Source organism: Thermothielavioides terrestris, chromosome 3, assembly GCF_000226115.1.
Source record: "Thermothielavioides terrestris NRRL 8126 chromosome 3, complete sequence".
NCBI lineage: Eukaryota > Fungi > Ascomycota > Sordariomycetes > Sordariales > Chaetomiaceae > Thermothielavioides > Thermothielavioides terrestris.
Genome location: NC_016459.1, coordinates 4,634,613 through 4,647,980, shown reverse-complemented (window position 1 = coordinate 4,647,980; position 13,368 = coordinate 4,634,613). Strand labels below are relative to the sequence as shown.

Sequence of the window (13,368 nt, the reverse complement as noted above, 5' to 3'; positions counted from 1 at the left end):
CGGTGCAAGTTTGTCTTGTGAGACCTAATAGCCGTAGGGTTCCTGCGCTTGTCAACGCCGGGCAAACTCGTCCCGTTGAACCCAACATGTTCGCCATGGTAATGGGGGTTAAACAACGCTCTAACAGGCTCCCACTATACGCCCCGTGTCCCCCTTTGACAGGCCAACCGTAGCCACGCCGTCGCCGCAGTTGTAGTACTGGTTCATCCAGATCGTGTCCGACTGCTGGTCAAAGACCACTGCCGAATGAGTTAGCATTTTTCTGCCTTTACCCACAAATGAGCCCCAAGCCATAAGATGACAACGTGTCGGCCACTCACGGTACGCCCCCCTGATGAAGGTATCCCCCAGCACGTAGTTCGTCGACCCCGCATCGGCGGGCTGCACTCCCAACAAGCAGTGGCCCGGGTATTGCTGGTATATGAAGTCCTTGTAGGGCACGTTGATGACCATGCGGCCGCTGTCGAAGCCAAAGTCGACCGTGCCGTCCTGGTCGCGGTAGGCGCAGTCGACAAGGTAGTTACCGGCGTTGTCGACGGTGGCGTCGAACTGCTGGCCGATGACGGCGACGAGGTCCTCGCGGAGGTACGACAGCGTCGAGCCCGTGTCGAGCAGCATGGGCATGTCGAAGGCGTCGCTTGGCGTGTAGATGACCGGGTGCTCGCCGGGCTTGGTCATCCCGACCGACGTGACGTTGACCCAGTATCTGGGGGAGGTCAGTGTTGGACAGTAATGGGTCTGGAGGAGCACGCGATCACATACTGGATCCATCGCGGATCTTGCTGTGAGATGGGCGGCCAAATAGGCACGGGCACCAGCGGGCCCGAGAACTTCCATGTGTTGACGCCGCCGAAGATGATCTCGCCTGGGCCGCGGTTAGAGAGGCAGGTCGCACAGCTTCGCAAGAGGACAACATACTAAAATTGTCCTGGTCACCGCCTAGGCCCAGGCTGAAGATTGGGGCGGAGATCAGCCCCTCGGAGACCATCAGGTTCAGCACGCTTGGGTAGTTGATGGAGTAGGGGTAGGCATATCCTAAGCCCAGGATCCCCGCAAAAGCATAGTTGCTGTCGTTAGCAACGGCAAATTGGACCTGGGGAATCTGAAACACTGGGCGCCGTCAGCGTTGAGAAGAACGAGCGGCCCGTGTCCGTCAGGGGGCCGGACCGGACGACGAGACGAGACTCACTTGCGATGCTCAAGACATCGGACCAGTAATATCCCTCGACTGACCCTGTGCCGTAACTCACGTCAAACTCGCCGCCCACAAACATGGAGGAGCTGGACTTGTCCGGGTAGTAGGTGCCCTGGGCCTCGCAGAGAGTTGCGGAGGCAGACGTGTCGCATCTGGGATTTACCCACAGCTCATATGAGCCCGTGTCGATGAATACCTTGACAGTCTGTGGTGGTGTACCGATATCCACTAGCAGCGAGTCAGCGACGCGTGTGGGAAGCAGCGGGGGAAAACATGACCAGCAGTGGTACCCACGTTGGATAGTATACGCGATCCCCCCTAGCTCCTCCAGGCTCGACCATCCCCATCGGTTGGTGGCCTGTACTTGGGCATCACGTCGTGGTCTGTGAGACGGGACTGATGGCGACGGTCCCGGCGGGTGCCCGGAGGACGCCGGCTGCGTGGACGATGCTCCGGGTTGGAAGGTGGACCAGGGCCGACGCGACGGCTGCGGCGGCGGCGGGAAGCCCGTGGCACCTGGCGGCGACGACCAATGCCAACCCCGTGACGACTTGCCCGTCCCGTTGAACTGGTGTCGAGCCACCGGCATGCGCACGTATCCCGGATTTCGCGCCGGACCTTTGCCACCTCCGCTGCTGCTTGCCGGCAGACCGGCGCTGTGGCATGCGACGGCAAGGAGTAGCCCCCCGAAAACGGCGTGGGCTAGCATTTTCGGAAGCAGACGTGAGCACCTGCCCTGGCGCTAGGTGGACCGGATGTCGGCTCGGACTTAGCGGAGGTGTTGCAGTAACTTCTCGCTGACCATGGCCCAGTTCATTTCAGTCCACGGCATATGTGGCCGTGAGACGTCGAGGCCAGCACCACAACAAAGTCACCGTGTTTCCAGACTCGCGGCAGCTGCGGAGGCGGTTCTGAAGAAACGAAAAAGCGGGCTGCGGTATGAGGATGTCTTGTACGTGGCAGCGAAATGCAATAACGAATAGGCCGCCCCTTGCTTGGTTCGGCCAAGAACCACGCATCCACTGGCCAGGAGAAAGAAGGATCGAGCCTATACCCGCACAATTCCGCAGGTGGAGCACACGGGAGATAGCTAGCTGGGGGCGGTGGTCGATCCATTGCCTTTGCCAGTTGGACTGCGCCATATGGAGCTGAGCGCTTCTGGGAACAGAACGGCCGAGTGGCCTCAATCTCGACCGGGGCGGCAGTGAAAAGTAGGCCAAGAGGCAAGCGGCGGAATGGGCGGATGCACCAACGAGATGATCGAGTCGGCATCTGGGGTCGCTTTTACCCGATCCGGGGTAAGCAGCGCAATCAATGCGAGATATTGCCGGACCCGCTAGGGCGGGTAAATGCGACGGCGCGCTCCAGTGAACGACGATCTGAGAGCGGCAGCCTCGCGCGGGCGCCGCCTAGTTCGGGAAAGTATGCGAATTGCCGAGGCGTTGCTGATCGTCGAGGCTCCATCGAGGCTTCAGATGGGTTACACTGGGTTCTTGACTCGAAGCACAGGTGGTACTTCCGCACTTTCTCAGGAAACACGTCGATGTCGGAACTCTAACCTTAGAGGGTTGGTTAGAGACAAGCTAAATACCTCTTTGCTGCGGGTAGCTGGAAGTCAATAGGCCGTTACATCTGGGCACGAAGGGGGGGGAACGAGGACACCAGAATGGTTGTGGACCAGAAGGAGCTCCCAGGCCGCCCATTCGTGCCTGCTATGACAGACAGACAGTATCACATTGTTTGCGAGGCAGGTGGGTGTCAGCGTGGAAGTTACCTTTACGGAATCACACAGTCCCGCGACCGGCGGCTAGCCCAGAGCCGTAACATGGAGCTCGACTCCTGGATTCACCTGTGCAACATCCTAGAATACGACTATTTTGAGCCTTGTTAGCGCATTGTATTTCTATCATGAGAGCGAAGCATCATCACGAGCATGCATAGCAGCGAGATGCGAAGGAAAAGGGACGGAAGCTGCGAATGGATCCAAACGGGCTCGCCAAGGCCAAGACAACGCCCCATGGCGGGCGCCTCTCCAAGAGGCTACGGAGGTGGCTCGCGAAGCAGCTCAAGACTTGACCGCTTCATGCCCGGAAACCGACGATCAGGATTGGACAAGCGGCCACCAGCCGACAGTCCCATATACCGGAACAACACTGAACTGCTACCCGAATTACAGCATCCATCCCCAGTTCGGGCGCTTTCCCCCGGTCTGTTCGACAACCTCAACAACGCCACTAGCAGGGTACCTTCCCACCAGGACGAATGGCTGCTTGCAAGCGCGGCAGTAGCCGTCCCGAGACCATTGCCCCCCTTTCCAGCACCGACGCGGTTTGCAGGACCGGGACAACCTCCGGCTATATCTCTGCCGTTTTCAGGGCCGATGACAATGCCGTGGCGGGCAGGACCGGTGCAGCATTTGGGGCCCGCCCCGTTCGTGTGGCCGTGGAAGTCTTGGTGCCCATCAAACTTTGATGGAACCGCGGCACCGTCAATGTCAACCCAGACAGTTCCGCCACCAGGCTTTGCTCTGCCTCCTGGACCATCACAGCCGGCACTACCAGGACCCTGGCGGCCCCAGCCTGCACGCCCCTCGCAGCCGTACGGTGAGAACCTCCCTCAGCCCCGGCGGTCACAGCCGCGGCGGCGTAGGTGCGAACACTGCCAGAAGATGATCTCCTACCCAGGTAGCTACATATCTCCCTGGCAGGTTCCGGGGCCGCGTCAACATGACCCGTGGCTTTGGCTTTGATGGCTTGGACGCCCAAGACACGGCAGGTTATGAATGAGTTGCAACGAAGGGTCATCATGCTATTGCTGATAGATGGCACCAAAGCCGATGAGCTAGAGCGGAAAAGACATCTGCACCAGTCACAGGAGGCAGAGGCAAGAGGCACCGCAGCAGGGTAGCGATCACGAGCGCAGGAGCTGGGTCTTAGAAGTGCAGGCTGCTGGGATAGGCACACAGAAGGCAGAACCCTCTTTTCTTGCTGATCAAATTGATGAGTGACCGAGCACAGTGCGGTAGCGATACAGTGCTTCCGAAAAGGGTTATTGCTGACATGCTCAGTGCGGCAGCGCTACGGTGCGGCAGCGATGCAGTGCTTCCGAAAAGGGTTATTGCTGACTGCGCGCCAAAGGGGCCGAAAAAAAGGGGCCGGGGTGGAGCCGAAAATTAGTATGCCTCCTTACCTAATAGGTTGCCAAATCCTCGGCCCAACTAACCAATCGGAAACCACACACGATTCATCGGGTATGGTGTAGCGGTAACATCGTTGACTCTCACTCCTCAGGAGTGACTGCTCTCTCAACAGCCCCGGGTTCGACTCCCGGTATCCGAGCATGATGTTCTTTTTTCGTTCATTTTCTTAAATTGATTCTCCCCTTTCCCCAATAATGACAATGCCGTCCAGCTCACGGCAAGCTCATGAACAACTCCAGCAACTTCGGAAATATCGGCGTGCTATGGCCAGGTCAGCGGAGAACCGCACGATTCAGCCCTTAGTTGACACTTACCCCAGTCCCGTCACCGGATCCCATCCTTCCTCAACCGGGAAGCCGTTGCTTCCGCAACCTGGGTTGGACCCCGTGGTGATGTCGGTGAAGACCTCTGGGTGCTCGTACTGCCGCTGTCTGTCAGCAGGAGGAAAAAAAAAAAAAAAAAAAAAAAAAAAAAAAAAAAAAAAAAAGCGAGAATGAAAAGGACACCCACCAACACCGGGTGCACAAACCCCACCGTGCTCTTGCCCGCTGCGCGCCGCTCCTCGTTGATCAGCGTCAAGATGGCCGCCCAAATCGGCGTCGCCACCGACGTGCCGTGCATGCGGTTCGCATACGCCCGCAGCACGACCCGGTAGTTCTCCCCGATGGCCGCCACGTCCGGGTACCCCCTGCCGGCCATGTTGAACAGCTTGCCCGGCTCGGGCGACGGCAGACTGTCCCAGCCGGCGCCGAAGCCCAGCACGCCCTCGCCGCTCCCACCCGTGTTCACGTAGCCCAGATCTGACACGTTCGCGCGCGCCAGGTAGGCCCGCACATGCGCGTCCTGCCAGGCCGGGCGCGCAAACACGTTGGAGAAGCCGCCGCCGGAGGCGAACGACTCGGCCGCGACCTCGACCAGCGTGCGGCCGTCGCCGGCCTCGGGCTCGACCAGCGCGGTCGCGCCCACGCTCAGCACGTATGGGCAGTTGCCCAGCGCCCGCGGCGCGTACACGTCCCGCCCCGGGCCCAGGCACCCCGCCCGCGAGTCCGTCCGCGTCCCGCCCACCCCGAAGTCGCCCGACGACTCGAGCACCGTCACCCCCTGCAGCCCCAGCTTCATCACCTCCAGGCACTGCCGCCGCATGTAGTTGGCCGGCCAGCCGTGCTCCGGGCCGCTGTAGCTGAGCGCCAGCACCGGCGTCGCCGGGTAGCGCCCGCACATCAGCGCGCCGGCGTAGCCGCCCTGCGCGGGGGAAGCGTTGGGGTTGGGGTACGTCGGGTCGCGGCAGGCGGCCGTTTCGCAGTTGCCTGTGAAGTTGAAGGCGCTGAGGGTGCAGTAGGATTCGTCGAGCGCGTCGAAAAATGCTACCTCCCGGGATTAGTCCTCTTTTTGTCACGCAGAAAGGCGTGGGGGGGTTTGGGGTAGAGAATACTGTTGAAGAACCCAGGGTACTGCGTATCCGGCTGCAGCTGGTTCTGCTCGTACCACTCGTCGTCCGTCTGGAAGAGGACCGTCTTCTGCGGCCAGATCAACGGCGCCGCCACCTGGATGTCGAGGTCGGCCTCCTCGCCCGCCTGTAATGTGGCGTTGGTGGGACCGAACGCGCCGTTGATGGACCGCAGCTCCGGGTGCGTGCCCTGTGGCACCCAGCTGTCTGTCTGTCAGTAAGCTCTCAGGGGCGCTGTGAAGAAGAAGTAGCCTTACGGGGCGACGTATTTCCAGTAGGTGTCGAGGTCCTCTTGGCTGTAGTGCTGGCTGAGGCTCTCGAAGATGCCGAGTTCGTTCCCCTTTGCAGCTCGTGTGCCGTTGGGGATCTGGTACTGGGCTGACATGTTGGGTTAGGAATGTTGGGGCTAGACTGAGATTATTGTAGCAAAAGGCTTGCTTACTCCTGATGCACTGAGGCGTAATGCTTTCGCTGCACGGCCCCGTTACTCGGAACTGGCTATCGTCTTCCCCGGAATCGACTGGGGGGGTATCATCCGGTTTGCATTTGCCCTTCCCCTTCCCCTTCCTCCCTTTGTCAGACAGGTTTCCAGTGAGGTACCGCCGACCCAGCGTCCGCTTGAGGACTTTCTCTTCGTACCCGCCCGACATGAGCTTGATGCCAGGGGTAATGTAATCAATGTGGTGCGAAACATCGTGCGGAACGTGGTACCTTGCTGCGAGTTAGTAGTCATCCCACTCTGGGAGAATGCATCAGTTTGATACGAAACGTACTGAGAGCACGCAATATTTTTGATCCCGGTCTCGAGATGCTCAAAGATGTGATACCTGGTGAGCAACAACTCCTCGACCTCGTGCACTGGGGCGTCAAACTGGATCCACTGGCTCGAGGACCCCGTTGCGGTCCCGTGTCAGCAGCCTGTTGGGATCAACTACATCCCTTCCCTTTGAGACTCACCTGTTTGTTTGCGGATTGCGATATCCTCCCCTCGCTGATCCCAGCCGAGGTGAGCCAGCGCTTGACCCTCGCAACTGACAGATTCTGGGGTGCGAACAGCTCGATAACTTCGCTCCGTGTGAGGTGCTTCCCGTAGTTAGGGGATCGCGGGTTGGATCTGGCGTCCTCGTAAGCCACGCCCCTGGACACAATGTTCGATTGGATCACGCTGCGGCTTACATGTCCATGAGCCGCTGGTGCCCAACATCGACGTTCGACTGCCTCAACCCGATGCGCACTGGAAGCATCCACTCCGCATCTACAGGCTCGCGCTTGACCCATCCCTGGAGGTGGCCCTGCTCGTGTCTCTCATGAACGACATGCGAGGACGGTACGCGCCTGGATGGTCTGTCCCTGCGGCCTATCCGGCCCCCCGAGGCTGGCCCGACGAGGCCGCAGAGGCCCCAGATTCCAACAACGACAGCGTTCCAGATCTGCATTGCGGCAGCAGCTGCGGTCAGCCAGGAGCGCCCCGGACACTCCGGATGTGAAACTGCGCTGGCATCCGAGGGGCATAACTACCTGGAGAGGGGGGAGGAGGGCCTAGTGTACAATTACACCAAGCAGACCACGGTGGCGAACCAGAGCTCCTAAACTTGGTGCTGAGAGCGAAGGACCCGCTGTGATCTATTTTGGTCTCTGTTGACCATCTTGGCAGGGGTGTGCTATGGCCTCGCCGTGGCACTTGGGTATATAGCTGGCCGGGTAAAATGCTACCTTAATTGCGGTACGGGGTCCAGAACCAGAACCTGCTTCGCAAGCTCGCGTCCTAGCCGCTTTGCTCCCGAGACGAAAACGGCAGGAAAGTGACTGTTCCGATAAGCCCTGCTCCTGTTCCGGTATGAGGCTGTCTTCTGCGCGTGTCCGCGTGCCACCGTCCGCCAGCCTCGACTCGCTCGGATCACGGAAGGCGGATCACGGGTATGCTGCCATGCAACGGCCTCGAGCTGAAATCCGGGCTGCTTCGGTCGCACAGAAGGAACGCTGATACCCTCCAGTCGATATTAAGCCAAACCGCTACCGAAAACCACAGCGTATAACCAAGACCCGCTAATTATTCTCCAAGTGTCTCTGGATCGTCCCCCCGCTTCAACCCCCGCTCTCCTCCAGCCCTTTTTAGCCATTCATCAGGTCATCTGCCAGCTCCCTGGGCAGCCAATCTAGCATCCTCTCCGCGCCGCGATCTTCAAGCTGCCGCTTCAGCGACTCCATCTCGGCGAACACGATGGCGTGCCAGTGCGCCAGGCACGGGTCCGCCGCCGTCGCCGGTTTCTCCAGCACCGCCTCGCGCAGCGCGTCGTGCGCCAGCCGCAGCTGCACGCCGGGCGGCTCCCAGGCGCGGATCTCGACCAGCCCGCCGAAGACGGCCTCGAAGCCCGCGGTCGTGCCCAGCGTCTCGGCGAGCCCCGCGGGATCCCCGTCGCGCGCGAGCCACGCCAGCCGCAGGTGGTCCGGCGCGAACGGGCGCAGCACGCCCGCCGCCAGCGCCCGCGCCACGCCGCGCACGAAGTCGCGCGTGCGGCAGCCGTGCCGGTCGTGGATGTGCTGCAGGATGTCGCGGTAGGCCTGCCTGACGGCGCGCGCCGGGTCGAGCGGCTGCCGGCTCGCGAGCTTCGCCAGCAGCTGCGGGATCTGCCCGTCGTTGGGGTCCGCGATGCCACAGAGCCGGACGCAGTAAAGGCGGGCGACGAAAAACCTGCACGCACGGGAAGGTGATTAGCAGGCGTACATGAGCATCGCAAGGAAAGGGCAGGCGGCGAGAGCGCTCATGGGGAAGCCTACACGCCCGCGCAGAGGCTTGGGAGCGTCTCGGTGATCTGTTCGTAGAGCAGCGTCGTGCGGAGGATGGGCATGTGATTGTGTAGTGTCTCCCTCACGTAGCGCCGGAGGTCGGGTTCATGGGCGCCGATCTCCAGCGTGGCGAACCAGTTGTTGCGATGTTCGCCGGGCATCTGGTCGCTGCGGCCGCAGAGGTACTGGAGCCTGAAAAGGTCGTTGCGCCGGGACGTGACGAGGAGGTTCGCACCGAGGGATCCGAGCGGCCCTGCGAGCTGGAGCGCCGACAGGAAGCACATGAGACGCCGACCGCCGGGGTCGCACTCGGGGCAAGCCAGGGGCATCCCGTCGAGGATGATATAGGCCCGCTCGAACCGCTTCACGCACCGCGCGAAGTAGTCGAAGACCCTCGTTTCCTTGACGAACAGCCGGCACCTAGCCTGGAGGGACGCCCCTCGGTCGCCCGTCTCCGTCGCACCCTGGGCGAATGCCACCTGTGCGAGCAGCTCGGCACACCGGCGGGTCGCCGTGACCCTCTCCCTGCCGTCACGGATGTAGTTATGCATGTCGTAGAGGCAGGCGACAACCGTCTTGAGGGTCGTGTCGGCTCCTGCCGTGGCCACCAGCCTGGCGACCACTTTGGTTATCAGGACCGACTTCCCGGCCCCCGCAGCAGCCGAGCAGAGCAGCGTCTGGCCGTTGTGGTTCACCCATCTCTGGAACTGTGCCGTGTCGCTGACCCAGTGGCCGGTCCCCGGATGCCTGCGGCTGGCGAGGATGCAGTGATAGTCGAGGCTGGTGGGATACCCGAAGTGCGCGTCGATCTCAACCCAGTCTGCGCTTCCCGCCCCTTGGAAATTCTCGAGTCGAGTAATCGACACCTGCCCGTCCAGGTCTACCTCCAGAGAGAAGCAAGGGCCTCCAGAGCGGCTGACGGCAGATCGAGGGCCCCACTCCATCCTCAATGCAAGTTTGGAGCAAGGACTCTGGACCGCGAACGAGGATCCTAAGTCATCGGTTGAAGCGTATCGTCCTGATGCACACTGAAGGAAGTGGTACTTAGGGCAAGGAGCCGGCCACCGGTGCTCCACGTGGTTGTGGTCAGCAAGCCGAGAGACGTAAGACTGAGATAAACTGCGGAATGTTGATGTTGGTTAGGGGTCGCGTGGATTGTGCATGGGGTGAGGGCAGGCCAGGACCAGAAGAAGGCATTCAACTCGGCCAGCATGTCGAATCGTTTTCTCCTTCCATTGCAACCGGCTCGGGTCAAGGTTGGCTGCTGCGCACCTTCCGATGGTGCCATGACGACAACAACGACACCTGCAGCCAGGTTGCTGGGAATCAGCAAGTGCCATCAGTGGCCAGTTTCGATGGAGAGGTGCACCTTCTCGACACATACCCGATTCTTCGAGGTCGGGGCGCACTCCGAGACAAACCCGGCTAGGAACCTAATGTCCGGTCTAACGTGAAAGTACCCACAACATGTCTACTTCATCATCATTTATCCACAGGACGTTACAGTTGAACCACTCGACGCCGTCTCTCACAGTCAGTTGACCGACCGACTTGCAAGCCAGCAAGGAACCAACGCCCCGGCCGAGCCCCAATACCAACATCACTGTTCTACATCATCACGGCTTCGACACCTGCTCCTTCCGCAAGAACTTAAAGAAGCTGGCCGGAATGATCGGCTGGAAAACAGACAGACCCAAAAACACGGGCTCGCGATTCCCGGCGTGACGCCCACAAGATTGACTACTCAGGTCTCTGTCCCCAGGCCACGGAGGACGGACTGCGCAGCAGCAGTGGAGCGGTTGGGCTGGGACTGTCGGGCGGCCTGCTGGTGACTGCCGTCGGGTGTTCGGATGGGCCACGTTGCCACTCGCCTAAAGAGGTGTCCAAGGGGCAGCACCAAGAGAGAATATACGTCGTGTTGCCGGTACTTTCCAGGTTCCTGTTGATTCCGTTCCTCGGAGTACATGCTACATACCTCTTACGATTAAAACCGTTCTGCTTGATTTGGCATCGCTTCACGAGGAAAATATTCACGAAGTCATGTCATCTGCTCCCCTCGACGCATTTGTCAATGACGGAAAGTGAACTAGCTCAGAGAAAAGGTAAACCTAACCAAGCAAGTAGAGAATTCGATAGGGAGACACGCCTTTCTGATGACTAGTGACTCTCGCCCGCCACCACGGTCTTCGCATGGAACCTGGCGAGCCACGACCCGGCCATAGCGACCCTGATGCGCTTGCCCCAGATCATAAAGACGACGACCATGAGGTTGTTGACCACCAAGACGGGCACGAAGGCGCCGATGATGATGGGGACGTAGCCGTGCGCCAGCACCCAATGCAGCAGCTCGAGGCTGAAGCCGAAGCTGAGGGCCTGCTTGCCGAGGCTGACGATGATGAGCTGCTCGGACAGGTTCGCATTGTGCGAGTCGACGGCGTAGGCCAGCGTCAGCGTGAAGTAGAAGTAGCCTGCCCACTGGGTCATGCCGATGGCGAGGAAGTAGCAGATCCAGTGCAGGTCGCGGGCGGCGGCCATGCCGAAGATGACCAGCCCCGCGGGCGCGACCAGGGCGGCGGGCAGCAGCGCGCCCAGGCGCATCTCGGCCTCGCGGATGCCGCCGTTGCGCGTGGTCAGCCGGGCCGCCAGCCGGTCGCTGGCCGGCACGAAGGGAACCGCCAGCGCGAAGCCGACCAGCGTCGCCACCGCCGACAGGCCCGAGTTGGTCTCGGGCCAGTTGTACGGCGGCGCCACGATCTTGAGCGGGAACACAAAGTTGAACGAGAAGCCGCACAGGCCGATGTAGATGCCGTACGTCGTGATCACCCAGAAGGTCGACGGCACGAGCAGGTAGGTGAAGGAGCGCGCCTGCATCAGGAAGAAGTTGGACCACGGCGCCGGGTCGACGGCGCCGAACGGGCGCAGCTGTTGGAGGAAGGTCTTGCGCGGGGGGATGGACGTGGAGGAGGACAGTTCGCGTTCGTGGTGGGAGACGGAATCGTAGGCTTTGTCGGCGGTGATGGTGGTGGTCGTGGTGGCGGCGGCGGCGGGCGGGGGCAGGTCGCTGCCGGAGCCGGTCGCGGAGGAGGAAGAGGGCGGCGGCAGCGGCTGGCGGAAGTACATGGATTCCTCGACGAAGAGGAAGGCGAGGATGAGCAGGGCGCCGGCGAAGGCGAACTCGACGTAGAAGAAGAGGTGCCACGAGTAGCCGGCGTTGAGCATGAAGCCCGAGAACATGGGGCCGGTGGCGCCGAGGCAGAGCGCGATGGTGTACCAGCCCAGCTTCTTGCCGCGCTCGTGCAGGAAGAAGATGTCGTTGACCAGCTGCACGGGCAGGGCCTCGCAGACGCCGGAACCGAAGGCGTGCACGATGCGGGCGCCCATGAGGCCCGAGAAGGTGGTGGCCTCGGCGGCGCCAATCACGCCGGCGGCATAGGCGAGCAAGGCCATGAGCATGACGGGGCGGCGGCCGATCTTGCGGTACAGCGGAATTAGGACGAAGTTGCCGAAGCCGAAGACCAGGTTCGGGTAGTTGACAAGGCCCGCGGCCGTGTTCGTGTCGATGCCGAACTCAGCGGCCCACGGGCCGATGTAGGTGCTGGGGCCGATCAGGGCGGAGTTGCCGAGGAAGGAGAAGGCGCAGCATAAGAACAGGATGACGTGCTTCTTCCAGCGAGGCCATTGCAGCGGGTCGTTGGGGTCCGCCGAGGGCACCGGGAACAGCGCCTGGCCGTAGTGCGTCTCCTCGCCCTCGCGGGCTTGGAGGTTGACGGTGCCCGGGACGCCCTCTTCGTGGGCATGGCTAGTGCCAGGTGCCAGGCTTGTCAGCACGGCCGAACACACGGCTAGTTACTGCTTCGGATAATGTGTGGGAGCTAGCATCTCACCTATGCACGTCGTGTCTAACAGCCATCTTGGCTCCCCGTTTCGACGGCAGCGATGCTTGGCAAGAGGAGAAGCGGGTGAATGCAGGGCCAAGCTCCTGTCCGGGGTTGTTGAATGTTATATCTGCGCCAGCAGCAATTGTCCAGAACCCTGCCCCCGTTGCAAAGTCACATTTGGGTTCCGGGCTGCCGGGGTAGGTCACATTGCCCTAGTGTCCGCTACCAACGTCTGGGGATGAGGGGGGAAGCTCACTAACTTCATGCCTAATGCGGCCAAGAACTTTAATTCATGTTCGCACCCAGCCCGGCAGCGGTCTGGATGGTCCAGCGGGTAGTCCAACGAATTAGCGTACATAAACTATTTCATGCAAGGGAGATCTTTGACAACTCCCGGGCGGTGTCACGGTTGACTATTCCCACGGGAAGCGGTGAGCAGTGCTCGGACCGGAGACGCAGGGAGACCTCGAAGAATCCGAGGGCAATCATGTATGTACACTGGGGTACGGAATACACTAACTACTGTATACCCAGGAGGCAGAAGCAATGTGCGCCTGACGGCAAAACAGCCCTGGTCATTAACGTTAATCTACGGGCTAGGTGTCCTTCCTCTCCATGGTTGCCGGGGTGGGAGTGCAGACGCACCCGAATTCCGGATATTAGGCTTGGCCAATGATTGCTTCCAATGCCTGCCGCCCTCAGGGTTAGGCCATAGAAGTTTGCCCCCCACCCACCCGTGATGCCGTGTCTGGCGTCCCGAGTCCCGTCTTTTTCAGGTTTCCCCTTCTTGACTTCTTCCAAATGGAACCAGTTGGTTGAGGTCGTCAGCACGCATGTACGGAAGTACATACACAGTCTAACG

General features: G+C 60.8%; 4 protein-coding genes and 1 non-coding gene across 5 annotated transcripts; 1 reads left to right on the top strand and 4 right to left on the bottom strand.

The window, feature by feature from the left end:
* Window positions 1-120: 120 nt before the first annotated feature.
* THITE_117234 (uncharacterized protein) lies at window positions 121-1,904 on the bottom strand (the record flags this gene model as incomplete). Its single annotated transcript, XM_003654820.1, has 6 exons — window positions 121-239; window positions 321-706; window positions 763-865; window positions 919-1,110; window positions 1,190-1,423; window positions 1,490-1,904. 6 exons carry the CDS (start codon window positions 1,902-1,904, stop codon window positions 121-123), a joined length of 1,449 nt encoding a protein of 482 aa, XP_003654868.1.
* A 2,537-nt stretch (window positions 1,905-4,441) lies between these two features.
* On the top strand, window positions 4,442-4,533 carry THITE_t95. Its single transcript has one exon. It is a non-coding gene; the product is annotated as a tRNA-Glu (tRNA).
* Window positions 4,534-4,704: 171 nt separating this feature from the next.
* THITE_52349 (uncharacterized protein) lies at window positions 4,705-7,277 on the bottom strand (the record flags this gene model as incomplete). The annotated part of the gene is made up of 7 exons (XM_003654819.1): window positions 4,705-4,800; window positions 4,905-5,758; window positions 5,791-6,044; window positions 6,099-6,219; window positions 6,449-6,552; window positions 6,615-6,725; window positions 7,018-7,277. 7 exons carry the CDS (start codon window positions 7,275-7,277, stop codon window positions 4,705-4,707), a joined length of 1,800 nt encoding a protein of 599 aa, XP_003654867.1.
* A 676-nt stretch (window positions 7,278-7,953) lies between these two features.
* Window positions 7,954-9,572, bottom strand: THITE_2090041 (uncharacterized protein; the record flags this gene model as incomplete). Its single annotated transcript, XM_003654818.1, has 2 exons — window positions 7,954-8,533; window positions 8,620-9,572. The coding sequence occupies 2 exons, from the start codon at window positions 9,570-9,572 to the stop codon at window positions 7,954-7,956; spliced, it is 1,533 nt and encodes a 510-aa protein (XP_003654866.1).
* A 1,098-nt stretch (window positions 9,573-10,670) lies between these two features.
* On the bottom strand, window positions 10,671-12,538 carry THITE_2151098 (uncharacterized protein; the record flags this gene model as incomplete). The annotated part of the gene is made up of 2 exons (XM_003654817.1): window positions 10,671-12,427; window positions 12,513-12,538. 2 exons carry the CDS (start codon window positions 12,536-12,538, stop codon window positions 10,786-10,788), a joined length of 1,668 nt encoding a protein of 555 aa, XP_003654865.1. The 3' UTR covers window positions 10,671-10,785.
* Window positions 12,539-13,368: the final 830 nt, after the last annotated feature.